The 24,748-nt window shown below is 46.7% G+C and overlaps 3 protein-coding genes across 5 annotated transcripts in view; 1 reads left to right on the top strand and 2 right to left on the bottom strand.

Moving 5' to 3' along the window:
• The window catches only part of LOC119456849 (uncharacterized), a 56,244-nt gene that overhangs the window by 21,120 nt on the left and 10,376 nt on the right, over positions 1-24,748 (bottom strand). The window contains exons 2-6 of one of the 3 annotated variants that reach the window (XM_049669417.1): positions 13,068-13,301; positions 6,072-6,220; positions 4,213-4,341; positions 3,963-4,065; positions 726-899 (exon numbers count right to left, since the gene is read on the bottom strand). The gene's annotated coding sequence lies outside the window, so the exon portion shown is untranslated. The remainder of the gene's footprint in view (positions 1-725; positions 900-3,962; positions 4,066-4,212; positions 4,342-6,071; positions 6,221-13,067; positions 13,302-24,748) is intronic. The other 2 variants (XM_049669416.1, XM_049669418.1) reach the window with 2 other exon arrangements.
• On the top strand, positions 17,111-18,523 carry LOC125946392 (myb/SANT-like DNA-binding domain-containing protein 1). Its single transcript, XM_049669419.1, has 2 exons — positions 17,111-17,475; positions 18,332-18,523. Exons 1-2 carry the CDS (start codon positions 17,207-17,209, stop codon positions 18,516-18,518), a joined length of 456 nt encoding a protein of 151 aa, XP_049525376.1. The 5' UTR covers positions 17,111-17,206; the 3' UTR covers positions 18,519-18,523.
• On the bottom strand, positions 19,095-21,697 carry LOC125939710 (uncharacterized). Its single transcript, XM_049669102.1, has 2 exons — positions 20,865-21,697; positions 19,095-19,677 (listed from the first exon to the last, which is right to left on the bottom strand). The coding sequence occupies exons 1-2, from the start codon at positions 21,602-21,604 to the stop codon at positions 19,095-19,097; spliced, it is 1,323 nt and encodes a 440-aa protein (XP_049525059.1). The 5' UTR covers positions 21,605-21,697.

Genomic DNA, 24,748 nt, shown 5'->3' on the forward strand with positions numbered 1-24,748 from the left:
TAGATAATATCGTGGGTGCATGGCCATTAGAAAACTTGCAACACAGTGCAGTAGGTCTATTAGTACAGCTTCTTGAAGAATCGGGAATATCTAAAAGCTATTAAATTTTATTATTGTAACCTTATTCATCATAAAGAAGCCGCATGATTCACATACGTGCTGAGCCACCTCGCTCGAGAAAGTTTTTCTGGAAGAGGCTGCTCAAATGCGTTGTGTGGTTTGGAACCAATTCTATCCCGTTCCTGAACGGATTTCGCATGTGGACGTTTGTCTTTGTTTACTGGAGTTTTGAACTCTCATTGGACTATGTAGCATGTGCGTGTTTGTTTTTCGGGTGTGTATGTGTGGGTCTAAATGTAATGTGAACAATGCTCCCATGAGATTGCTCATATTTCCATGCAATAAAGCGAAAAAAATGTGTGGCCGTGGCCTAATGATTGGAGCATCGAGCTGCTAAGCTGGGGACCGAGGTTCGAGTCTCGCCACTGGACATGCTTCACTTTTTTTTTGAATGCCCTTCTACTCAGCGAGAACACGACCAGCAACCGACCGATTGACCCAAGCGAAACAATGGAATGGCATGATAAGCAATGAAAGCGTCGCATAAAAAGACTTCACAACGACTTTACGTGCCTGCGACGCAGCAGTCTCAGGCATGGCATTGAGAAAAAAAAACAATGTAAAGAGCCTCAAATTCCAGTCTGAAATGTATATGAGCGACTAACCTGTTTCTTGTATGTCAACTTTATGTCGTTGTCAGTCACCGCCGAAAAACGTAGCCGGTGTCATGTGTCTGATATAACTTGGATCGGCGATCATTTGCACATCGAATTTCAAGTCAAGTAGGCTTTTAACGTGGCAACGTGTGTTGCTCTTCTGAATTATGTGGTAGATTGCACCTGAAAATAGGTGGAAGAGGTTGTAAAGAGCATATTGGACAAAATACCATTCTGTCACCATTGAGCTAAACTCGATGCTTCAAGGGCCAGAAAGGTGGGAAAATAATAAACAAAGGGTGACCTTTTCCCTGTACTGCAACACGAAACATAACAATACTGCTTAATCCTTTTTAACGCCGTGAAACATATCTGTTAGAGAATTTTCTAATTTTCCAGGCAGTCTTTCATATTCCGCCTCAATATATTTTATGAAGTTAAAATGTTTATTTGTCCTACAGCATTATCACGGAAGTGAAAACAATTCAGTGGAAACAGACTACTTGTTGTGAATGGTGGCATCCAACTGCTTTTATCCCGTAGTTTGAGAATCTGTTTCCATGTGTCAATGTCTTCGAGCTTTCTTACAATGACACGGGAACATTCTATTGCTGCCCTTCAAGCTAGATAAACTAGCACTCATTTTGCTGGTATTACCATTCGGGCATCAGCGTCGAAGTGAAAAGTTCGCATTTTACCGAGACGTTACAGCTATTTTTGCAAGTCGCTACATGGTCTCTCTTTCCATGTTCCAACCCATACAAAATGGCGCCCTGACCCACACCAACCACCCTGGCTTACATGTTCGTTATAGATAAGTTTAGATAATGTAGGCTTGCCTAAGGAATATTCCTACTTCTGTATATTTATTAGACAACTAAATATTGTGGATGAGCCGACGGCGAAAGTCGCCAACATTTGCAATATCATCAGCCTACAGACTCATATTTTGCCTGGACGGGTCGGCTTATTGAAATATCATAATAAATACATGGTCACACGGCACAGTGTTCAGATATTTTCCTCTCTTCTACTTCTCTCTCACTCTCTCTCTCTCTCTTGCCGGAGTGCATGGTCAGCTCAACAGTGTCTTCGGTAATGCAAATCTAGCGAAACTTCTATTCTTACGGAATGGATGATGACAACCAACAACGTCATTTCGCCATACTGATAAAATCAATTTGTATATAAGTTTATGACAATGTTCTTTTCAGTAAGCGGAGAGATAACTTTTTTTTTTATTGAAATACCTTGAAGGTATAAAGCGTCATCAACAATGATGGGGTGAGAACTTGATGTCGCAGAAAGAATTTTCTGCTTTTGATATTATTGATTTTTACGTGGCAAAAATAACTGAACGGATCGTAGTCCTTGTCACTTATCACTGCTATGAACAGCGGAGGTGATCTTTATAAAAGAATAAATCGTTCGACCACTGATTCCAGACCAGCCTTGGTGTACGCACACCACCTCTGTCATTATGATACAATGCCTCCTGCAAAGACGTACTGCATTCATGAGTCAAAAACAGTCATTTTCACACTAATAACACCGTCATTGAAGCGATTTAGCTTGGGGAAATGCAGATGATAACGGACAAGTAACAATGTTCTTAGAATTGAATGAATGAATGAATGAATAAACTTTTATTTCCTTTTTTAAGAAAGCGGAGGGGCCGGGGGGGGGGGGGGGGACAGGGAGGTGTGTGTGCTCTAGTCTCAGCACCTTATGTTTCCAGACGTCCGCCTACCAGTCGTGGTAGGCCTCCGCTACCTCCTCAGCCCACCTCAGGACTCGGTCCTGTAGGGTGGGATCAGAGCGGCGCATGGCAGTCTCCCACAGCTCCTCGAAACTAATTAATGGTTTGAGGGTGCGGGGGGATATTTTATGGGGCATTTCCACATGATATGGGAGAGATCTGCTGTCTGGACAGGGCAGAAGCGACACTTCGGTGTCGGGTATGTGTCGGGAAAGAATAAGTGCAAAGGGCGTGGGGTAAGAAAAGTGCGAGTTTGTATTTGGCGCCACAATATTTCTCTCTGGCGCGCGCTCGGCACAGAGAGAGGTGGATACGTTAGGCGTTGGTGTTAGTAATGTGTGCAAATTTCATGGAATGTGATGAGTGTGTCTTTATTGGTGTGTTGTTGGGAGTCATAGGGTTCTAGAGTAAGGCCCACATTTCCGTCCCATACTTCGAATTACTGCACCATGCAGTGAACCCGCAGAGTGCCTAGGCCCCGCTATTTTTTAAAGCGAATTGTTTTTGTCTGGCTCACGCCTGCCTTCGTGGCCGGTGGTGGTTTGACATTCTCCCTACTCCTTCGCCCCGTGCAAGGTAGCCAACCGGAACTACCTCTGGTTAACCTCCCTGCCTTTCTATGCATACTTTCTCTTTCTGTCTCTCCGTCTACACGGTCCGTGAATCCTCGAGCAGTGGCATGAGCCATTTCGTTGCCTGGTAGTCCTTGATGTGCTGGAGTCCTGATGTGAGCGATGTAGTTTTTCGGCGGGTGAGTGACAAGTAGAGAGTGCGCGAGGTTGGTAATGTAGCCGCTACTGAAGTTCCGGATAGCAGTCTTCGAGTCACTGATGATGATATCGCAATCAGGTGGCCTCGATGTGAGTGCAATGGCGGCCTCTTCCGCGTCGCCCGCCGAGGTGGGTCTTGACTGATGCTGAACGAACAGTGTTGCCCTACTTGTCTATGACCGCTAGAGCATAACTATGTTTAGTGTTATAGGCTGCGGCGTCCACATAGTAGACTCTTTACGCCTGTACATAGCTGCGTTGTAGCGCCTTGGCTCGATGTTTCCTGCGTTTGACGTGAAATTCGGGGTGCATGTTTCTGGGTAGGGGTCGGATGTGGTATTGGCCGTGTATGTTCGGAGGAAGTTGATGTCGCTTGTTCTCGTTGAGTGGTGGAGCGTAGTGAAGTTGTCTCAGGATCTCACGTCCAGCTTCAGTGGTGGTGAGTCTGTGATATCGCGGTGGTAGATGTGCTTCGGTTAATTCTTGAAGGGTATTGATTGTGGCTGTGGCCATCACCCCTTGTGTGGATGCTATAATCGGAACACCAAGAGCGACTTCGTGTACCTTGCGGATCAAGCAATTTACAGTATCTGCTTCCTTCCTAGAGAGTGAGAGATATGGTAGTGCGAAGGTGTTTTGCTTAGGGAAAAAGCTTGGATGAGCTGCGCCGGTAGATAAACGCCACCTTAACTTCTCTTGCCTATCTATTTGACCAACCTTCGTTTCCAGATACGATAAGGGCTCTCCTGCGACGCACAAAGGTGTCATTTATGGGCGCGTAATCAATTCGGTACAGCATGTGGTCTAGATCGATCCAAACCTGTAAAAAAGATATTTAGGGAGAGATAAAAATATATTGCAGAAGGAAATGCCCAAAAAAGGAATCTAAAGGAAAAATGTGGCAGCGCTGGTATGATCAAACAATCAAGTATGCAACAAAGAGCACAAAAATGAAATTGTTACGTACGTCGCTATAGTGCGTGGCATTGTTTCGGGATGAGGTCATCTCCACACGGTAGTTGAAAATCCTCAAATCACGAAGGGGAGGCAGAGAGACAGCCTTTTTGTATCCGCCGCAGAAGACAGCATCTGGAAGCTAGGCGGTACCGGTAAATGTTAGCGAATGGTAAAAAGATAACCAAATTGTTACGCCATACCAGACAGTGCGTTAACATAATTAAGGCCGAATCATGAATGAAGGCAAAAGTGTCAGTACAGCAAAGTATCCGTTTGTGTGCTCTTTATTAGTTGGTTTTATTCCCGTGTCGACAAGCCCCGAGTAACTTTTTATGGCACATACTTTGAATTACTGCACCATGCAGTGAACCCGCACGGTGCCTAGGCCCCGCTATTCTTTAAAGCGAATAGTTTTTCCCTGGCTCACGCCTTCCTTCGTGACCGGTGGCGGTTGGACATTCTCCGCAGGTATAAATGCAAATAATGGAACGGACACGCGCTAACGCGCGACCGAATTTCGGGGCGCGTTTGTCAGCATACACTGACAGCTGTAGTTATTTTTGAGGTTCACGTGCTCTCGCGCGAAAATTTTGGGATGTCTGAAAGCTCAGGCGGGGACGTATTCTGCGACGATGCACTTCGGCGATACCATCACCTTGGCCACGCCTTGGCCATCAGGCACGCGCTGATTGGCTGGTTGAGCGAAATCGGACGAGCTGATTGGCTGGTTGAGCGCTACGTCATCCGATTTCGCTCAACCAGCCAATCAGCGTGCACCTGCTGGCCACGGCGTGGCCAAGGTGATGGTATCGCCGAAGTGGATCGTCGCAGAATACGTCCAACGCTGCGGTAGAGCGCACGGGAAAAACAGCGCTCCTCTTCTTCTGGCGCCCTCTCCACCTGTGGCGGCAGCGGGAGAACGCTCGGCGGTGGATGAAGAATATGGCAGTCGACCTTCCACGGCCGGCGCTCGTGTCGCTGGAGCCAACACACACATGTTTAATTGGCTTATGTCTACAACCAAACCGACTCAAACTACAGATGTGTTCTCTGTGGAATTGGGCAATGAACCTACAAGCGCTACATAATTATCATCGCTGCAACAAACGGTTTCCTTTAAATAAAGCGAACAGGTTTCTAGAAGCGTTCGGCTATTCGTTTACATTGACCATCATCGTCGATGGTTTCTGCGCAATTTTTTATTGCAATTACATGGCGACGGCATGGTCGCGACGCGCCGCTGCCGTGCTGTCACGGTATCCACGTACTGGCACACATTCGGCCCGCGCCTGGAGGGTCGTAACACCTCCGTAGACGCGAGAGACGCGCTGGGCGTTCGGCTGCGCAAACTACGACGCCCAAGTGGACAAACCTTCGCGCTCCGCTTAATCGGCTCTGAAGCGGAGCCATGGAGGTCAGCGTTCGGCGTTCTGCTGCTCGCACGGACGTTGTGCTCACGCACAGACTTTAGCGTTCCAGCAGAGCAACTGAGGTCATAACACACCGGTGTACATACAGTGATCTGAACTCACTTGAGTACAAAAGAAGTTTTCCTCGCGTGCTGTGTCACGTCAGCATTTATCCCTCGTGTATATTTATAACAGCGTCTAAGGAGATTCAGCTCAAGGCCAAACTTTGCTGTCGCTTTTCCTGCTTCACCAGTTCCGATAGTTTTCGTTTCCATTGCGATACCAGTTGTATAGATACTAATGATGAGTTTTCCCCGTCGCTTTCTAATATGCTTTCTAATAAAACAAGTAGCCTAATTTTGTGTTCTCGTTTGCAGTGAAAGCCGTTGATATTGACGTGCTACGCAACCTCACACGGAACACGAGGACGCGCATAGGTGATATCTTGCAAAATAATTACCTGCAGAAGGTCGTCGTGAATACTGTCACCCAGAGCGGCGAAGTTGAATATGTTAATTTCAGTCTCGTCTTCATCTTCACTATTAGCATACCGTATGCGAACAGACACAGGTGCCTGTATAGTGTCGGTAGTTGAGCCCCACGAAATTGCTAAATGAACATGAACAACGAAAGAAAAGAGCAATCAGACTTCAGTGATTCCTTCAGGCCCCGAACTCATTTACTGCGAAAGCAAGCATTCTCCCCACACTGAACACGGCCATCTTGATTTTTTGCTCGCTCTCTTGTTGCTCAAATAATTTGCACGGTCGCTGGATAAAAAGAAAATGCGCGAAGCTTGCACTAGTGGTGCGAGGCTGGAGCAAATAGCAGAGCTTGTGATTGACCAAGCTCTTCTGGATGGCCAGGGTCGCTATCCCGACGACGCTGGATACTCATACGCAGACTCTCGCGTTCTTGTTCACGAAAATCGAGATCTTCGACTCGCCGACGGCTCTTCTCGGCTGCAGCTTCCGTACGGTATTTAGGATCGGCTCGCCGCCGACGCGCAGATTCTCGCTTGGCCGCGCGACGCGCTTCAAGACGCGGCCTGGCGGAGCGTTGACATGTCTAGGCGAAGCGAGGTGCATGTGGCTGCTAGGCGACGCGGAGTGACGTCATGGCTAGACGGAGCATGTGAGCGGTCGTAGCAGCTCGGTGTGGAGCGGCGGCGAAGCGAGGCGCAGCTGTGCTAGTGGCTGCTAGGCAACGCGCAGTGACGCCATCGCCAGGTGCGAGTCCGGTATACGCTATACGGGCCAACCTCCGGATTAAACAGCTCCGCTGTTAACAGAAAGGCGCGCCCTGCCACGTCAGGCGGGCTGCAATGGGAGCGAGTGTCTCAGCCGTAGTTGCATTGCAGGCCGCTTGGCTGGACCGAACGGCGCTAGCTGACGGGGATGGGACGCGTCGACCGACTTGCACGGACGACGACGTTCCAAGCGCGTTCATGACGCAATTTCTATGCCGATCCCAGACAACAGCCCCTGACTGAAGGCACCGCGGCGGATGACACCGTTTTCGATGCATGGGGCAGGCCGCCCTTTTAACAGCGGAGCTGGTTATGCCGGCCGTAATGTGTGCCGCCTCGCGGAGCGTCGCGCGCTACGCTGCACGCGCTTCTCCGTTTCCCCGCATTAGCGCCGAGCGCTCGCAGTGTCCGTGACTAATCCGCGACTGCAGCAGACGCCTCTGGCGGCGGCTCAGCCGAGCTCCAACCAGCTGCGCGCTACTACGCATACGCCGTGAAGTCGTCCCGGCGTGTAGTCTGCTACGCGCTGCCCGTACACTGTGCATAGCTTTCGCCACACTTCCCCTACGTGTGCTCGGACTGCAAGTGCTTCGCGAGGCGTTCCCCGATGCCGCGGACCACGAGGAAATGCTTATACACTTCGTATAACCTAGCATCACTTGGCATTACTTCGTATAACTTAGCATCACTTCGTATAGCCAGGACCAGCTAGGAACCGATCAGCTCCGCTGTGTCTTGAGCCTTGCGCACGGTGTAAGAGATATACTCTTTAGGTGATGACACTGGCGAGACGCAATCGACCAGATAATGTAGCAACGGCGCGCGTCCGTCGGACCGGTGACGGCAGCGGATACCTGTCGGCGGGAAGACACAACTTCAGTTAAAACGAATGCGAGAGCTTGCGAGGGCAAGGAACGCTCGGATACCACAAGCCGCCCCAGAAAAGCGTCTGCAAGCGGCGTCGCGTCACCGTATCTGCTTCGTCAAGGTGATACCCTCCCCCCCGCGCTGTCCCCTGACCATGGTGGCCTACTTTCACGCGTCACTCAATAATTTCGGATGTCCCGTGAAGCAGCAGTTGATTTATACCAACGGGTGATTAAACCAATAAAAAACTTTTCTGTCTTGAAGTTGCGTCCTACCGCCGATAGGTATCCGCTGCCGTCACTGGGCCGATCAGCGCGCGACGCTGTTATACTTTATTTGGTCGATCGCGTCTCGCAAGCAAACCGAGAAGTGTCCCCACCTAAAGAGCAGGGTTGTGTTCCAATACTCGCCTAAGACGGCAAAGTATATATACTTTGCCATCTTAGGCGAGTACATTTCATGTACTTCCTTAATAGACCTTTGCAATATACATTTTTTTTCAAGGCCATCAAAACTAGAATTTTCGTACTTGCAATTTAATATTCAAAATGTATTCCTTCAAGTGGCACCAAACTCGGGCTCTTTCAGTGTTACCATATATGCAGGTTGTTCGTTAACTTAGGCCAAACTTTAAAAATATGCAAATGCTACGTAGCTGGACAGAACCAAGGTAATGTTGTTTGCCGTTGCTTGGAGATACTCCGACTATTTATTGTATTCCGCCTAATTAAATAATTAGTCTTAATCATTTATTCAACTTCTCAATTATTATAATTAGATGAAAAGTGTCAATGAGAAAATTGTATAGAGCAACATGAGAAACTCCCAATACAGCTTTCTGTTTCTCAATACGTGCAACATAAAACTGTTTTTCTGAGCGTGAAAGAAGCCTCCCAATACACGCAAAATTGTCGTGCGACCGGCCACTCGAGGCACTTTACGTGTGTTCGCAGGCATCTTTCTTGCTCGGAAAAACACTTTTGTGTTGTACGTATTGAGCAACAGAAAACTGTATCGGGGGTTTCTCATGTTGCTCCATACAATTTTCTAATTGACACTTGTCATCTAATTATAATAATTGAGAAGTTGAATAAATAATTAAAACTAATTATTTAATTAGGTGGAATACAAAAATAGTCTATCTCCATAATGCAAAAAGGTAAGGCGTGCACACACGGACACAAGTGGACAACACGAACATCGGCTATCTACTGAAGGAAGCACTGAGGCGAAAAAATAAAGAAGACACAAAACCCATCTGCGCATTATGAGTTTGACAAAACTGCATGCGCAGATTAGTTTCGTGTCTTCTTTCTTTTTTCGCCTCAGTGCTTCCTTCAGTTTATAGCTGACATTCGTGTTGTCCACTTGTCTTGTGTCCGTGTGTGCACGCCTTACCTTTTCTTGCACTATGAATCAGTACTAACTAGCTCAGCTTTCTGTTGTTCTAAGTCTGTCTGCAAGCAACATAAAAAAAAAACATTACCTTGGTTCTGTCCACCTACGGAGCATTTGCGTATTTTTAATGTTTGGCCCAAGTTAACTGAAACACCTTGTATATAGGACAGATTTGACAAGTTGTGTATAAAAAAAAAAAACATGCTTTTGTAGGAAATGTAAATTTTTTTGTACTTATAAATGTGTTTGGTGATAGCGCGTTTTAGGTTGTCATTTATGTATTACGTATATATGCATTCTAGCATGAAATAAATATATTTACTTTCCTTGAAAATGCAGTATGATATCTTGCTGGTCTGCATTACATATTATATGGATATGTAAATCGTAATAACAATTGATTAGATATGCACGCTCAGAAGTATAGAATTTGCTAGGTTGCATTTGTGCAGTGAAGACAGGTTTGGCCCTGAATTACTAATATTTATTGTGATCCACACGGATAAATGTTGTGTATGCCCATCGAAGCTTCAAGCTTGGCTATCGGACGCCGTGTTTGGTAGCTGAAATTGAACCATGATCACACACGAGTTATGCGTGGATCGCTCTATATAGTCGTAATTCAAGGCATGTACAGCTGAGCCTGCCTTCCGTGTACTGTAGAAATAAAAGGGTGTACACCCTTTCAACACCTATGATAATGGGTGTTAATGTGGACTAACAGCCTAACACGCTTCATGGTTTTTCTGGACGCCTTTCCTCTAGGGTGCATAATCGCACCCCAGCTGTAGGGTGCAGGAAGAGCACCCTTAGGGTGTCCGTCTGGCGACAAACTGATTTACGCCCTTAAGGGTGTTAAAATGTTTAGTGTGTACGGCTAAACGGACAGCGGCCATGCTAAGTCTCATTCCATTTCTCACGAAGGCGTTAAAGTAGACAGTTTCGTGAAGACAGCATCGAAGTCAGAAACGATGCAGGCTACTTTCCTGTCCAAACAAGATGGCGCTGAGCAGGATGCTTGGAAAGCCGACAGGAAGGTCGTCTGCGCACAAGAAAACATAGATATGCTTTCATACACGCTTAATATAAGTCACATCGTGTTTGTCATAGGTGCGCAGGCGCAATGACTTCAAATACAGAAATATTGTGTGCTTCTCTCGCCTTTTTCTTGCTGCCGCGAGGTGGCGTCTCGTCGCAGACGCGTCTTTCATACGTCATCCAGACGCTTCGCAACTCCTTCCATTACATGGCATCGAAGCTGTCTCGGCTGTTCCCTTAGCTGTCTACGTAGACAGCCTCCGATGCTGGCCAGAATTGGAAAACACCCTATATATCTTACACCGTGGTCTTGCGCAACTAGTGCAAGCTACCCCGATTTTTTTTTATCCAGCGGCCGTGTAATTGCGCTCACTCACTGTTTAGAAACGATCCATTCCGGCAAATTACGACATGAAAATAGCGCTGCATATAGAAGAAACAATACCACTGTAGTCGATGACCACCCAAGAATGCGAAAGGTATGTGTGTAGAGATGTGTCTTCGTGTCACTGGTTTTAGGTGCGAACCTGAATGTCCTAGCATATTTTATGAGGGATGCTGTTATTAGTGCTGAGCCAAAAGACTTAAACTTGCAACACCAACTTTTTATTTCCCGGTTAGCCAAGCTTTCACATTAACAGGGCAAAGTGATTAAGCTGTGAGCGGAATCCATCTAACTCGGCTCTCTTTCAGAGGTGAGAGAGAGAGAGATTGTGGTTATAAAGAGGGAGAGGCAAAATCAAGGTCAGTACCAGCGACTGCTCTATTTTTACAGCGAAGCTGTGTATGCGGACCATGTGCCGTCGTTGTCAGACTTCTCTACAAAGGGGCCACGTGACCTAGCGGGAGAGGAGAGGAAACGAAGAGCTCAAGTGGCATTGAAAAAATAGAGGAGGCGCTGGCAGTACAGCTTTGTGGGCAGCGCTTGTTTGTAGTTGTTGAGTGGTCATCAATAATAGGGTGGTACAATAGGAGCAACTGCACACTATACACTCGACAAGTGTTTACAGAAATTATTGTTTGAAGTTCAGGCGTTGTACGCAACGAACTAATTGGCATACGAATGTACATAACTTCTTTAAAAAAAAACATATTTCAACATAAGACGATACGACTTAAAAGTAAAGTATCTGTGAAACTGTCGATGCAGCCGTGGATAAGAGAATTGCTAACATACGCTATCTTAAAAAGCCTCCGTGCTTGTTCCGAGTTAATGTACAGATAACGCCTGCATATATGACTATAATTATGATAAACCGTAATAGAAATACATAGCGACAAAGTTTCTTGGGCTTCCTTCATATTCTTTAAGCTAAATTTTTAAATCTAAACGTGAATATATCCCTGTTGATATGTATGCATTAATTATAGTTTATATGCATACATGAAAATTTATGCAAGGAGAAACCTCGTGCGGGATTTCTTACTGAGAGCACTGGGATGCCCCGACCACCTACATGGCCAACCTTATCATTCAGGACATGGGTTCAAGTGAACTCTCAATACAACGGTGTTTGTCTGGTGCGGGGAAGGGTGCGGGTGTTCACGTATATTATGTGCATTTACTACATAGCCCGTGCGTACACTTCTATGTGCAATCGTCCACATTATATAGTTCCTCTGTCATTAGTACAAGTGTTCTTTACATCGTTGATATATATACCTTTTTTTCCTAATACGCTTTAAGGCAGTGATCCTCCACTTAATATGATCACATCTAGGAGGACTAAAATAAAGATTGTCGCTGGAAACAAAATGTGAGAAAAAGACGTTATCAGGGTACGGTGACTCGGTACTCCTTACGGTATGTTTCCGGCGGAAATGGGGAGCTATTTGTCGTCGAAAAGATAGTGGTAATATTCGTAACTTATTTATGGCCAGCAATAAAGTCTGCCTGTTAGAGTTTCTCATTTCCATATTACAGGTCAGTGCTGAGCTTTTGACCATACGAGACACAACAAACTTGGGGACAGCTGCTTCCACGTCGCCAGAACCGGTTATAATAATACGCACTGACTCCACCTCGGCCATAAAGGAGATTCGGAAGGTATACAAGCCCCACCCTGTCGCAGACGAAATACACCGAATGACTGCACAGATGCCCGGTCAGATTCGGATACAGTGGATTCCATGGGACACTATTTCTGCTCACATACAAGCTGACACCGCCACTCACAGTGAGCTGCCACTAGCTGTGGAAGCACCTTTCACAAGTGACCTCCACGGTGATTTCTGCCACCGCAAGGAGATTCTCCGCCGCAACACACAAGATTTAATTTCACCGTGTGGTTCAAACCTCGCAGGCGGCCTTACACGATAGGAGGAGGTGGTGTTGCGGAGACTCCGTATGGGGGTGGCACTTACCCCATCGGTCACCTATGCCTGGCCACAACACCTCCGTGGACCATTTGCGGATACCTGTCCATATTGCCCAGATCGAGCGTCCGCGGCTACAATCAAACACCTGTTGTGGACATGCCCTGGTATAAACCAGGTACGACGGCGCTACCTGCAAAGAGTGGGTCTTCATCCTACGCGACCACCGGACTATGATTCATGGCTCTATGGAAGCAACCATCGAGCACTATTAATGTTCATCGCCAAAACCGGCCGACATTTCTATATTTAATAGTTTATGCCGTTGGGCGAACTTTCGAAAAAAAAAATTAAAAGTACATGAACCGGGAAGCATGGTGTCGCAAATCAAGGGCCAACAGATTTAGCGTTTTCTTTATCAGTGTAAGACTAGCACTTGAACGGGGGAAACTAAGGTTCTCGAAAATGGAGTAAATAATGGGCCAAGCATATGCGTTCACAGAAAGGGATTTCCAGTACACCCGTTTTTCTAAAGGTGTAGCGCGATTGCACCGGGAAGAGAACCTGATCTCCACATGGACATCTTACAGTTTACTGCCATGGCGATGACGAGAGGCTTGCCGGAGTGCTCGGCGTTTATGGCCCACACGTCGCAGTACATGTTGCGGGCTGGATAGTGAGCTTCATCGGGTGTCGTGTCCCACTGTTTTGACGTTAGCAGATCCCTGAGGTAGAAGTAGTGCCATCCATCTTTTCTCACCAGCGGACCGAAGATATCGTCTTTCGGCTTCGTCCCAATTAAGTCGCATGTTGCACTGTGGACTGAAAAGAAAGTCACAGCAGGTGACAATGAATCAATCAATCATTAAACGTGCCCAGGAGCAGCCCTAAAGTCCGAGTACTGGCGCACGCTAAAAAAAGTACAACTAGAAATACAGGGCAAAATATGAAATAGAAAGTGACAATTGTGAAAAGCAACAGTTTACAATCAACCAAAGCCAAGGTGAAACCACGACAGAAAGGCAGAAAAAAAAAAACACGAACAATGCGCGAAAGTCAACAAAAATAAATTTATGTATCCAGCTTACGTGCCCAGGAAGAGACACCTGGGCGTAATATTTGCACACAACAACGGACATAGAAAGCTGCTAAAACAAGCTGCTATCTATCGACAAAGGTAACGTAAACCGAAAACGAGCTGAAGATTAGTGAGCAAGGGAGCGTGAACAAAGAAAGGGGAAACGATTGATGTAAAATACTTGTAAATGCAATGCACCAAGAACATAAAATGTAAGAGAAAAAAAAGCTGTCGCAGTTTCACCTGAAAGGCGAAGCATCAATTGCGATAGCAAATTTGTAGAGAGCTATACGGAGTAATGATATTAGCTTTATCAGCTGTATAAACTTGGACATGCATCAGCACCGGCAACGCGCAGAACTGTTGTCGACGCCGTCGGCGTTTTGCCCGCGTTCGCTCAAAATGCGTGCGGCGTTGGTGACTGTTGCCGGAGCCTCTGATATAAATAGGCACTTGGTGCCGCAGCTAAACGTCCCCTCCCTTCCTTCCCCCCTCCCCCACGGCCTCTCGCGCTTCGGAAGAAGGCGCGTTTGCTATGCATATATGGTGATTGTAAAGGAGGAAAGAGACGCCTACTTCTGCAGCCCTTAAGGAAGCATGGCGCAGAACGCGCGTTTGTTCTCCGCCGTGCGTTCACTCCCCGTGAAAGAGCGCGTCCCTCGCGCCCTTTCACTCGCACATACAGCGTTCGGCGTACACATTTTGAATTCTGTACACAGGTGAATGTTTCCTGCGACAAGTAGGAATGAAGAATGATTGGTGCTCCCTTGTGACCTTCTGTGAAATCGGAAGTGCGACATAATTTGGCAGCTCAGCCCCATACAGGTTTCTGTCAAGGAGCTTATACAAATACAGGTCTGCGCGTATATGTCGGCAAGTAAGGGATGGTAGTGAGGGTAAAGTGCAAGCCTTACAAGATTAATCAAGAGATAGAGAAAAGTCATAAGGGAAAGGCAGGGAGGTTAACCAGGCTGAGCCCGGTAGGCTACCCTGCACTGGGGAAGGGGGAGAAGGGATCGAAAGAGGAGAAGGAAGAGAGACGTTCACAGCTCCCACCTTGCACATTTACAGTCAAGCGTTCATCGCCGTAAAAGGCCTGTCGTCTAAGTGCCCCAAAGCAGTCCGAAGGGCAGTCCTCTCTTCTTCGTATCTAGGGCAGTCACATAAGAGATGTCTGGTGGTTTCCTCAACACCACATGTGCTGCAGTTGGCACTGTCCGCCATTCCAATTAGGAATAAATAGGAGTTCGTAAAAGAAACTCCTAATCGCAGGCGGCACAGTAAGGTTTCTTCATGTCGTTTAAAACCGGGTAAAAGTCGTAATTGCATCTGTGGTTCCATGGCATATAGGTACCGCTTGGTAAACTCTGGTGTATGCCATTTTCTTAGAGTTATAGTATGGGCAAGACTGCTGAGGTGCCGCGCTGCATCTGTTCTTGACAATGGTATTGGGATTCTTTCATATTCGTCATGTGCTTCACGGGCAGCTTTGTCGGCACATTCATTGCCAGTGATGTTGCAGTGCCCAGGTAGCCACTGAAATACAATGTCGTGGCCTCTGACCACCGCTTGATGGTAGCGTACTCGTATCTCTGCTACCAATTGTTCATGTGGGCTGCGGCGCAGAGCTGATAAAAGTGACTGTAGGGCTGCCTTTGAGTCACAGAATATAGCCCAATTATTTGGTGATTGTTCGTGCACATAAAGCACTGCGCTACGGAGGGCGGCAAGTTCAGACCCTGTCGATGTAGTGACGTGGCTGATCTTGAACTTCTTGCAGAAAGATTAATCAATGCCAGTGCCAGAACGATGGTGGTAAATTGCTATGAAATGTGTGCTGAAAAAAAATTTTATGATGGGTTTTACGTGCAAAAACCATGATCTGATTATGACGCACGCCGTAGTGGGGGACTCCGCAATTATTTGGACCACCTGGGGTTCTTTAACGTGCACCTCAATCTAAATGCACGGATATTTTCGCATTTCGCCTCCACCGAAATGCGGCCCCCCGTGGCCGAGATTTGATGCCGCCACCTCGTGCTTTGCAGTCCAACATCATAGCCACTAAACAACCACGGCTGAACGTTTTATGGTCTATGACTGTGGGATTTGGAAGTTTCATTCCGCACTATTGATGCGTATTCGAGTTGGGGAAGTGTTAAGGGCCGAGGTTCGGGGGCACCTTTTAACAGCGTCTGCTTGGAGCTCGAGCCAGGCTGACCATCGGAGAGGGTCCTGGCAAGAAAGACTGAGGCGACGTAAAAACAAGTAACAGAGGTTTAACACATCGGTTACGAGTGAGCGGTGTGCTCCAAAGAAAACGTACAAGAAAAGTTCAGCGTGCATGCAACCTGCACGCCAGGGCAAAGCAAAAGTGTTCTTCACGTGGCTGCTGGCTGGCCTTCTTATACCCGCCACCATCCGGGCACTTTCTCCCTCACTTCTCCCCTAATGCAGGCTAGGGCAATCCAAAGGTTAGCATAAATGATAGGCGACCGGAGCCGTGTGAATGTCCTCAGCGGAGGAGCAACGTTGATGGCTGGACGACAGCTTTTGTCTCGGACCCTCGCGAATAACACGTCGATTCATGTTGACGAGCGAGAGCGTTCGGCACGCCGATCACCATGCATGCAGTTTGCACAAGGTCCGAGCATGGTCGATCTGGGTGAATAGTAACAGAAGACATATAGCTGGTATGTCTATCAAATATAGGAGTGGGAGATTTGAATTCGCATGAGAGGCGGCAAACAGAGCCTAGAGAGCGCCGACCACGCATAGCAAGGCGTTCAGTGTGAGATGAAAAGCTTAACGAGGCATTAAATAGTACACCGAACTCATTGACCTCAGCAACCCTACTCAAGGGCAAATAGTGCACATAATAAGAAAACGTAAAACTTTCGATTTTGCGAGTCAAGGTCATAATTTAGTCTTAGAAGCAGTAGGCTGAGACCTTTCTGCACCATTCTGCAAACGACAACAGGTCAGACTGAAGAATTCGACAGTCATCAATAGCGTGAATATCTTTGAAAACCTTGATGTCATCGGCACATTGAAGAAAGAACGACTGCCAGATACAGAATAAACATCATTGACGAATACCAAAAACAGGTGTAGTCCTAATACGGAGCCTTGATGTACACCGCTAGTGGCCTTGTACACAAGATATGACTGTTCATTGACGCTAATACCCCTGTCACACGGGCACCCGCAAACTCCTTTGAACTCCGTCGTCTTTATCTCGAAGGAGATGCGCTCGCTGTCACACGGTCTCCCTTTCGCCAAGGGAGTTTAATGGACCTTTTCGCGAAGGGAGTTCGGCAATGACCATTACGGCTGGACGGAGTACTCTCGTTCCCAGATAGCTACAGCTGCGAAGAAAACCACGTTAATAAAATCGTCGGAACTGGCTCACTTACAAATTTTAGCATTGTTATTTGTTTTGCCTTTGGTTATACACCACGTAATTGGAGCTTTAATATTTGTTTTTAAGGACATGAGCGCCTGTACTCTCCACACCATGCATCGCCATCCCGCATGGGAAAGTGTCGTTCCGCCATTTTGTTTGTTTATCCGCGCGCGAGACGCACGTGTCCATTTTCGTCTGTTTATCCGCGTGCGAGCCGCACGTGTCGTACGGAGAAACTGCGCTATGAACGATCCCGGCGCCTCGTCTGCTTCGCTCGCACCGGCATCGGAGCGTCACAGCGGCAGCAACCCTTCGCAGCCACGGTCAACGTGGACGGAGGCGGAGACCTGGGTCTTGATCCGGCTGTGGGAGGACCACCTCCCGCAACTCCGAGGGGAGAAACATAACGCCAAAGTGTATGACGCCATTGTCGCAGCTCTTGCGCAGAGCGGCATCAAGAGAACTCGCCGGCAGGTGCAGACCAAGATCGACAACCTGACCCAGAGATACAGGTAAGCAACGTGCACTAAGCAGAGAACGAGAAAAGGGAGGCGCAGGAAAGCCCTAGTTTGGCGGTATTCGGAGATATGTAATAATAATTGAACATCGCAATACTAGCGCGCGGAGCCCTTTTATTTTATTTGCGGGGACGCGCCGTGCGGCGTTTTTCATAGCTCGGGCGGGCGTGTTGGTTACTAAACATGCACAGCGCGAAATGAACAGGGACAAGACCGACACGCACACGGCGCCAAACTCGGGGCTTCTGCACAGCGCACCTCTACAGTTTCGTCTTAGTGCTCCCAAATAATGCCATATCAGATACATAAAATAGCTTCAGAATGCTTTGCATTTATGCATAATTCTTCTGAGTTCCATTTTCTATGAGCAGAATCAACAAATATGGCACATCAGCATGCTTAATAATCGCAGCTAGTTTCTGTGGCTTTGCTTTTATTTGCCTTTAAACTTTACCAAAATGAAACGGTAAATTTTTAAACTTCTTTCGCACACTAAACTATCCTTTCGTTGCATATGTGCACATGTTTTTCGTCCTTTCAAATAATTTTCTCCGTCTTTTTTTTTTTTTGTTTACACCATGGTGGCAAAGTATATCCCAACACTAATGTTGTCGCTTCACTTATGCAAACTCAATGCAGTTTAGGTACCCAACTCTTGAGTCGGCCATTTCTAAAGAACTAAAGATAATGAATCGTAAACAAGCATATCAAATGAGCATGTAATGTTGCATGTACGGTCATGTCCACATGTCATGGCATATAACAAGCATTTGTAAACTAGTTTAGCTTCTACTACTTGTCTAGCATTTCAGTTTTCTTAATTGTTTATCGTCGCTTTCTGTGTTTCCAGAAAAGAGTCGCGGGAAAGGACGACAGGGTCCTCGCCGTCTCCCTGGCCATTCTTTTCTGAAGTACACAGGATCTTGGGTGCCCTGCCGGCGAATGATCGCTCCCTCATTCAGGAGAGCCCTTGCTCTCCAAATGAAACTGTTGAAATGGTAAGTGCTAATATACGTGATACGTTAACCTGTTTATAGAAAATAAGCCCCAAAATCTAGATTTGCCACTGTTTTTATGAGCACCTGAATGACTTCCCCCGAAAAAAGTTTCCTAAAGAATTAGGAAAACTGGAATACCCCACCTAATACACTGAAATACTTTGCTTGTCATATTCACAAGGTTGTTTTGTGTGGCAGGTGACCATTGTGGCTTTGCACTTGTGTGTAAGGAAATACAACTGAAAACAGCGAATTGATGTGTAGGTGCATGGCATAAACAACCAAATATCTTTATTCATTCCAGATAATTTCCAGCATGGAACGTTCCAATGGAAATACGTCTGGAGAAGAGGAGGTGGCAGACGCAAGCGATAGCCAAGGGCCTGCATCGACCACACAACAGCGCCGCCCACAAAAGCGGAAGAGGCAGAGTGCCACTGAGAACTTCAGGAATAACTTGCTCGAACAGCAAAATAAGCTGATTGCTACGTTGCAAGAGGCAACTAAAGTTGACCAAGCTCTGCGGGAGCGGCAAGTAAATGCGCAAGAAAAGTTGGTTGACCTGCTGTCGCAGTATTTTAATAAATAATTCCACTTTTCGACTTCTTGGCTTTGCTAGTGGTCCATATGTTGGTGCAAGTGCATGGCAACTGCAGCTCGAATGTTTCTTCCAGTTGCGACGAGTGCATCCGTAGTGTGTGTTGGCTGCTGAAATATTGTGTCGTACAGCTGCGCCTCACCGATCCACTGCTGCGATACAGCATCACCAAAGTGTTCGCAAATATTATTCAGTACACAGCATGCCCTTATTATAAGCGGCACATTGCTGATGTCACATTCCATTCTCTTCATTATAAACCTGAAACGGGCTTTAAGCCGCCCAAATGCATTTTCTACTATTCTGCGAGATTTTGATAGCTGATAGTTAAAATGCTTTTGCTCTTCAGAGCTGCTTGTGCTCGCAAATGGCTTAATAAGGTTCGGCGTGAGGGGAAATGCCTGATCACAAAGTATCAGTGGGGGCACAGCAACGCCGCTTATCAGGGTGGTTGGGTGCCTGAATGTGGGCCCCGAAACAAGGCGAGACAGGCTTGATTGGTGGTACACATGTGCATCGTGGCATCTTCCCGGTGATCCAACGTTTGTGTACCGGAACACGTAACAGTGGTCCACCAGTGCGAGCAGTATCACGCTGTGCCTGTAAGAAAAAGCAAAATCACTGTTAAAGGTAAAGTCCATGACAAAGAAACTGGATAGTTTTATGCTGTAAGCACACATGGCAAAAGAATGCATTTTAAGTAATGAAGCAGCAGCATCAGATAGCAAGTAATATATTTTTAGGAGTATGCTGAACAAAGTACAGTTATCAAGAACATGTGGGATATATGCAATGTAGCCTGGATAAAGCAAAACTTTTTAGGAGCTCTTGCATCATACCATGTCATAGCTGTTTCATTTCTGTGAGGACACTGTTGGGTAAAAATGCATAGTAAGCACTGAATAGTATGACATTCCTGGTACTTCACTTTTTTGTTTTTGTATGTGGGTGTTTTGAAATTTACCTTGGTGCCACAATAGCTTGCAATACAACGCATACACAACGCAATGATGCACTCAAGTAATTACTCAACCTGTATCATATTCGCACGTTCATTATCCTGATGATGAATGTAGTGTTTTGTGGCGCAAGGGCCAAGTATGGCCAAAGAGCGCCAGTTCATTATCCTGACCATCTAGGTGAATTTAGTTGTACTGGCTAGTTGCTAAGTAAGGTGCAGTCCACAGTTAAATGCCGCTAGCGCTCATGCCCTTTTAGAATGCATCACAAAGGTCCAATTGTCACTGTCAAGCACAGAACTGATCACCGTAACCAAACATAAACCAGAATCTCGTTGTTATTGACTCAACCGATCACGATAGTCAAACAAAAACCAGTGTACAAGGACGGGTCATGATAGCAAAGTTTGGAATGCTGTACGCTCCACAATACCTAATTAATAGCACTTGTAAACAGTAATGTACCTTTGCATGATGATTGCAGGCTGCGTAAAGTTGTTCTGTCTTTTTTTTTACGCGAATGATATTTAGTGTAGTTTCATTGCCTTTAAGCCATCCAGGATGCCTGGTTACAACAATGTATTTAGCTTACATTTGAAAGCACTAGTGTCATAACCTGCATCTTAACTCATTACTGCAACGTCACATTGCCATGTAGTAGGCATGTGTCAGGAAAAAAGCTGCCTAGCTTGGAAGAATTTTTTTTCTTTCGGCAAGATTCACAAAACTACATTTCTGTGCCTTAATGTCGTATCTTATCCCGCTTCAATCAGTCGCCTATTGCTGCCCTATTTGTAGTAACGCTCGCCCTTCATTTCATGCACTTACCAGCCTTTGTAGTTATAATAGTCGCTGGCGTGTTCCTTTGGCGGAGAAACCGGAAAATGGCATCCGTCCAGAGCGCCGACACCTTGCGGGAATCCGGTGGAAGCATAGAATTCCCCGATGTGGTTCTCCATGTCATTTCCAGTTACCATCTTGACCCACTCATGTTCCAATGATGCCACCACGGTTTCGCAGAACTCGCGATAAATGATGTTGACCGTGGATCTGCCCATGTCAAATAAGTGGGCGACTGTCCTGTCCTCGGCAGATGAACAAAGCTTATAAAGGGCAACGGCGACCCTCTTCTCCACGGGAACGGCTTCGCGCATGTTCGTAGTCTGGCGTTCCATGGTGGGTCGGCAAACGTCAACTAAATATTTGAATGTGGTTTGAGACACGCGAAATGATTGGCGGAAATTCTGGTCCCCAAGGTTTGGCAGCGTATTCTCAAACCACCGTCCATGACGAGGATAGGCCCAGATTTCCCTTGGAGCGCGGCTAGACGACGATGCCAGCGCAGTCAGCATGGCGTTGTTCGCAATAATTTGGCGCTTGATAGCGCGCACTTTCGCTGCCGAGGCTTCCATTTCCGCTTCAATGTCAGTTATTGTGGCCATGGCGAGCGCGACCTTCTTTTTCACGTCTTCGTCACACATCTGCAAACAGTTGATCTCACCGCGAGCACAGCACAAGATCACAACTCGAACCGCGCACCGGTGAAACAACGTGACCAATGCGCCCATGCACGAATGCGAGAGCACAATGTGGCCAGCATCGCTTTCAACTTCGCTATGCTTGGAATGCAAAAGTCTTGCGGTAACATACCGTAAACTTTCTCGCTGTGATTTTATTAGAACACATACTGCGTTAAAAAAACTACTTATACTTTACTTAAAGGCGACTATATACGTGAAAAGTTGCACGGGGAAGTAAGCACACCAGCGCCGCTTCTGTCCCATACGGCGCCCGTCGAAAGCTCGCACTGTGCCGTGTAGCTCCGCCGCAACTCCATTGCCATAAATCTCCATTAGGGAGTTTCATCTTCAACGGAGTTCGCGGGTGATCGTGTGACAGCGGTATTAAATTCCTTTCCTTCAGCGCATGCATGAGCAAATGAAATTGCCGACATTATGCGTAATCATGACTTTAGCCCGGTACAAGTGGCACCCCGTGCACGCAACTTGAATTGCCCCTAATTACTTATGGCAATAACGAGGTATTTACACTTGCCGTTTTCGCCTCGCTGTGTTTAAGATTCTGTATTCACGTTTTTCATGGCTTGGAGGGCAATCGAAACATCCTAACGGAAATTCAGCGAATAATCGCGCAGAGCCCCTTCGCACAGCCAAATTTCAATATGGCGTCGACTGAATCGCCGTTTTTTTAAACCCGCCTCATGCACGAGAAGCGCCTCCTCACGCCCCCATCCCCCACCCTCCCCTCCCTTTAAAAAAGAAGAAAAAAAGCCTGATTTCGCCCGCCCTACTCCATCCGCGCTTGGAAGAAATTGTTCCCTTACAGGAGAAGACGCCACCTGCCCAAAGAGGCTGAAACATCTCAGTTCACCAACAATGCGCAAACAGCCAAAATTGCTGGCTTTGCTCACTGCACAAAAGGGTCGAGAGGGATTTCCTTGACCTGCTGTCCGAGGAAGCGGCGGTGGATGGAGGGGCTTTAGTTCAAAGTACCTAATAACCGCCACCCCTTGTGTGTGGGGATACGCGCCACGGCCGAGACGTACCATGAAACGATTCCGCACGAACGCGGGGGCCGCGGTGTAGCCGCCCACAGCGACCACTAGCAGCCGCGTATTGGAGTGCGATTTATGACGAAATAAAGCGCACAGAAAAGAGCGAGGATCATGGGGTTTTTGAAACGAGAGCGTTTGAGAAAAAGGTGACTTCGCGATCCGCTTGCGAGCTTCAAGGACCACGTACGACAGCAAAACTTGGCTGAGATGTTCACAACAGCGTATGCTAGCCGCGGACTGTGTTATTTCACCAAACCCGAGGGGTGGTTCAGGGCCCCTTTAAGACTTCCGCCACGATGCGATGTGCCGTGTGAGACAATGCCAATACGAACCTTCTCGAAGATTATGAACAATGGCACATAACAACGCCTCAAGCAAACACGTCTCGCTGTGTGTCCCGTGTACCATGAACAAACAGCAGTGGTGCACGCACGGTAATATTTACCATCAACCCACCGCTTTCGTTTGCACTAAACGCTGTAGAAATTAAACATTTGCCGTGAACATCACCGCAAATTATTGTCAATCAAAGCAAACAGCCCGGAAAGCTTCGTTTTCGTCAGTTCCCACAGCGCGTGGGGTGCGCATTTTTTTTTTTTTCGTTCAAGCTTGGTTTTGGTTGGAAAGCTAGGTTTTGTCTGTTTGTTGCTGTATTTCGCTTTGCCCTGAAAAACATCCGCAAAATGATGGATTAGAATTTGGAAGAACAAATTTTCTCAACTGCTAATATGTTAAGAGGAAGCTTTAGCTCGGGGCTCCCATCTAAATATATGGGTAAGGAGAAATCGTTTTTCTCGGCAACTGCGCCAAAATTGATGAGGTTTGTTGTATTTAAAAGAAAAAAATTAGAAATCTATTGGCTTTCGCAGCAAACTTTCATTTAGGCCGTCAATATTTTAATAAAAATTGTGGAAAACCTAAACTTTACTGAAAACGACACCATCAAGTTTAAAACTCTAATTCCGCGATGAAAAATGATATAATAGTTCTGTAAATTGCATCTAATAGTAAACCTAAAGGGCAAAAACTCATTTATTACACATGGCGCTAAAGTTTACCACTAATATGTGAGTAGGACGTTTGCAAAACGTGTCTAAACAATGTAACACGTACATTCACGTAAGATATAAATAGATCTAATTAGTCCGCTTTGCTTTGATGATCAGCGCTTGCTGGTGTTGAAGGATGTAGAAGCAGGGAAAAAGAAGTGTGGGGGCGGCGTTTTCGACTGAAGACTCTTCCCTATTGCTTTTTCGTATAATAAAGATGTTTATCCTCTCTGTCCTGCTCAGAACGCTCGAAGGCACTCTCACCTCCTAGCCGGGAGCGCGACCGAGATCCGTCAGAAACTCGATCGCGTGGCTACTCCGATTGCTCGGAGAGCAGTCAGCAGGTTCGGCTGGGGCAGGCTCTCTGGTTCCAAGGGTTCCAACCTCTCGACGGCTCTGTATCCCGGCAAACAGAGTTCGAGCGCGGTGGGAACCACGCAGTCTAATGTACCGTTACCGTTTTTTTCGTAATTTTTGTAAATTGCGATCGCAATAAACCTATGAGACCCTAAATCAAAATTCTGATTTCTGTAGTCGGTAAAATTCGGTCATTCTATGAATGCAGCTTTCTGTCTCTCAAGTGCAACACATTTCATTCAAATCGATAGAGCGGTTTTCTAATTGGAGCACTCGTTTTCGCATGTTTTCATAGAAAAAATTTAGTTGGACTCATGAGGCCTCGAGGAAATTGCGTTAGCGTTGCCCTTGATAAAGCACCTTAAAAGCGAGCAACACCCGTGCTAATTGTTAGCACAGATGTATCCCCGCCTGTCACGCGGGAGACCGGGGTTCGATTCCCCGACGGGGAGAGAACTCTTTAAACGAATGTATAACAATAAAACGATTTTTTAAGGTGCGAATACTTACTGCACGCGCATACATACGTACAGCGCAAACAGACGAGTGAGAAACGGGACCGGACGGTCTCGTTCCTCACTCTACTGGCGCTGTGGCACGTACGTGAACTGTCGCCATCTACAACTAGCCCAAAAGACCGTGTCAACTGAGATTACTTACGGACGCCAGCACAATCCTGGAGGTCATTCTAGGCTGCAGCCGCTTTTGATGAAGCTTCTGAGTAGCGCGTA

The sequence above is a fragment of the Dermacentor silvarum genome, chromosome 6, assembly GCF_013339745.2.
Source record: "Dermacentor silvarum isolate Dsil-2018 chromosome 6, BIME_Dsil_1.4, whole genome shotgun sequence".
In the NCBI taxonomy this organism is placed as follows: Eukaryota; Metazoa; Arthropoda; class Arachnida; order Ixodida; family Ixodidae; genus Dermacentor; species Dermacentor silvarum.

Bases quoted from the DNA above. Each gene is read 5' to 3' on its own strand.
- LOC125946392 (XM_049669419.1), top strand. From the start codon at position 17,207: ATGAACGATCCCGGCGCCTCGTCTGCTTCGCTCGCACCGGCATCGGAG. The intron at 17,476-18,331 runs GTAAGCAACGTG...CTGTGTTTCCAG, and splicing joins AACCTGACCCAGAGATACAG to AAAAGAGTCGCGGGAAAGGA.
- LOC125939710 (XM_049669102.1), bottom strand. From the start codon at position 21,604: ATGGGCGCATTGGTCACGTTGTTTCACCGGTGCGCGGTTCGAGTTGTG. The intron at 19,678-20,864 runs GTAAGTGCATGA...TTTTTCTTACAG, and splicing joins TATTATAACTACAAAGGCTG to GCACAGCGTGATACTGCTCG.